General features: G+C 49.7%; 1 protein-coding gene across 1 annotated transcript in view; it reads left to right on the top strand.

Moving 5' to 3' along the window:
• Window positions 1-2,970, top strand: part of PLEK2 (pleckstrin 2) — a 9,466-nt gene that overhangs the window by 2,036 nt on the left and 4,460 nt on the right. The window contains exons 3-5 of the mRNA XM_023526758.1: window positions 773-864; window positions 1,166-1,353; window positions 1,571-1,672. Of these exons, the coding sequence (XP_023382526.1) occupies window positions 773-864; window positions 1,166-1,353; window positions 1,571-1,672 (382 nt within the window). The remainder of the gene's footprint in view (window positions 1-772; window positions 865-1,165; window positions 1,354-1,570; window positions 1,673-2,970) is intronic.

The following is a 2,970-nucleotide window of genomic DNA, read 5'->3' on the forward strand; positions in this document are numbered from 1 at the left end:
GCCATATACTGCACTAGATGCTCAGGAGATGCAAATGGGAATAACAAGGTCACGTCTCAGGGGCTTTCCGACCCAAGTACGTAAATAGAAAATGAGAAAAGATCTTCCATTGGTAGCAAGAATCATCCCACAGAACAGAAGGAAAGCAGGTCAGTGGTGGAGGTGAGACTATAAAGTAGAGATGTACGAAAGGAGTTCTCACCATGGAAATTTGCAACAGCCCTTCTGCAGGAAACACCCCCTAACCTCCCAGGCAGCAGAAGTGTCCTACCCATCAGAGATGCAGTGTGAGTCCATTCCTGTGCTCACAGGAAACTCCATACCAGGCTCTGAAATCTTGATCGTTCATCTAGGGCACTGCTAAACCATGGGGGCTTCAGGGAAGAGCAGCAGCAGATAAAAGTGGATTCCAGTGATGGATGACTTTGAGAAGTAGCTGAAGGAGTTTGGACTTTATGCAGTAGATCATAGAGAATCGTTACTGTACATTCTTTTGTTTTGAAATTAAAAGTCACAGCTCTTTAGTTTTACTGCAAAAGCAATACCTGTCTAGTATAGAAATATTAGAATATTTAGATGAGCAAGGAGAAAAGAAATGATCCCAAAACGCTACTTCTCAAATTCTGACACATAATGGAATGCCCGTCTTTCTTTGTGATGTGTATAGCACTGTTTGCCACTTGCTTAATACCCTTAGCAGTGACCCATGGATGCTTTCTCATGCCTGTCAGTGGGACAAAAGTCCCTTCTCCTTTGCCTTCCTTCCATGTAGTCGCATCGTGGACAAGATGCACGACAGTGGCAGTGGAATCCGGCCAAGCCCTAACATGGAGCAAGGAAGCACCTACAAAAAGACCTTCATAGGTGAGCTTCCCCTCCTGGGGGTGGGGCCAGGCTGTGGAAACCTGGGGCATGGTGATCTGGGACTCAGCCATACTTGACCAGCTTGTGTTGAGGCCAGAGCTGCCTGCAACGGGATGCCTGAGATGGCCCCATGTGGGTGCAGGCACAGCTCCGAGCAGCTGGTGTGGCCTTCAGTCTGTTCTTGGGCAGAGTTCCCAAGGCTGCCCAGGAGGTCACGGTCAATGAGGTCATACCCAGGAACCACCAAGGAGGCTGGTCTATAGTCTGTCATCTAACTGATATTGCTCTTGCCCTGATGCAGGTTCCTCCCTGGTGGACTGGCTCATCTCGAACAACTTTGCAGTCAACCGTCTGGAGGCTGTGACTCTGGCCTCCATGCTCATGGAGGAGAACTTCCTTAGGCCAGTAGGTGCCCGAAGCATGGGAGCCATTCGCTCTGGGGATCTGGCTGAGCAGTTCCTGGATGACTCCACGGCCCTGTACACTTTTGTAAGTTATGGAGCGTGTTCCTCCTGCCATCAGGGCAGAGGGAAGGAAGACAGGGGGTCCACAGTCATGGGCGAGAGGCCTACGGTTCTGGGGACAGCTTTACTCCAGCTGGTGTGGGTTTCCGTATTGAGGATTTTCCATTCCCCGGGGGTAGCTCCCATCGCCTGGAACTGGGACTTTTTGTAACAGAGTCCTGCTCTCTCCTTCCCACTTGTAGGCTGAGAGCTACAAGAAGAAGACAAGTCCCAAGGAAGAAATAAGTCTCAGCACCATGGAGTTAAGTGGCACAGTGATAAAACAAGGATACCTGGCCAAGCAGGTATGGCTTCCTTGGAGCAGGGAGGAGATGGCCAGTTCTCAAACTCAGGGGAGGCAGGAATGCTCCCAAAAGGGTGGGAAGGGCTGAGATTGCTAGAGGGCACCAGTTATCAGCAGAACCAGCTAAAGCAGGAGCCCAGAGGCAGCCACAGGGAGCCAGTTAAGGGACAGGCATGTGCGCCCACCCCCCACACACAGAGTCCCAGACACACGGATGTGTGGGAAAAGGTACAAATAATCATCTCAACATTAAAACACAGTGTCTATGTCACTGCCCAATTCACATCTGTCTACAAGGGCATTGCCTACTGGGTTAGAGTTTTGCATTTGTTGGGCTTCTTTTCCCTGAGGCTTCCTGAGGTCTCTGCCTTCTCTTGTGGGACTCTGCATGCCCCCTTGATATGCTTTCCGAACAAAAAATAAGTATTTTTCTCCACCTACTTCAATAGGTTGAAGATGAAATTCTGCAGTGTAATCTCAGTGTTTAAAAACTGACCGTGGCCACCACTCCTAACCATATTTGGGAGAGCAGCCACGTTAAAGGGGAGAGAACCATGTCACAGTCACGCCTGCAGCATTTCTGCCTGGGTGTGACAAAAAGGCTATTCTGTGAACAAAATCACCACGTCCCGCACATGAAGTGTAAGCATACCTTCTGCACACCCCTTGCATTTGTGCGCATCCAGTGCACTGTGGGAATGTGCGTGTCTGTAAAATGGCCCCGAAGGCTGCTCAGCACCACTCCCATATCGGGATCACCATCGGCTCCTAGGTTATTCACCGTCCAAGAAACCGCCTGATGGGAGTCAAGTGAGGAGGGGAGGTGGTGAGGGCCCTAGAAGACCACGAGGAGTGCGTGGGAGGCGATTAGGGGTTCCACACTAGCGGGCTAAGGAAGGTTTGTGATCGAGGGGGTGATGCTAAAGAGAGTCATACACTCATCAGTATCTTACACATTTAGGTTTTAACATATGATTGATCATTTCTTACTCTTTCTGATGCAATTGTTAAAGTGGTTTTTACTGTATATGTGTGCACATATATACATGCAACTGTCGGTTTGTTTTTGGACTAAGTTGACGCTTAAAAAGTTGGTGCCCTGGGGTTCAAGTTTGCCTGTGAGCTCTCAGTCCAGTGGGCACCTGCTGCTTCCTTGTCCTCCTTGTGCCCTGAATGGTGTCCAGGTAATGCTCCTCCTTTCCTTCAGCGCTGACCCTCTTTGGCTCTGTCAACTCCACTAAATGTGACAGTGTTTTTGCTCAAGTGTCACTGACTGAGCAGGGAAGTAAGTCCATGACA

The sequence above is a fragment of the Pteropus vampyrus genome, unplaced genomic scaffold (genome assembly GCF_000151845.1).
Source record: "Pteropus vampyrus isolate Shadow unplaced genomic scaffold, Pvam_2.0 Scaffold15, whole genome shotgun sequence".
In the NCBI taxonomy this organism is placed as follows: Eukaryota; Metazoa; Chordata; class Mammalia; order Chiroptera; family Pteropodidae; genus Pteropus; species Pteropus vampyrus.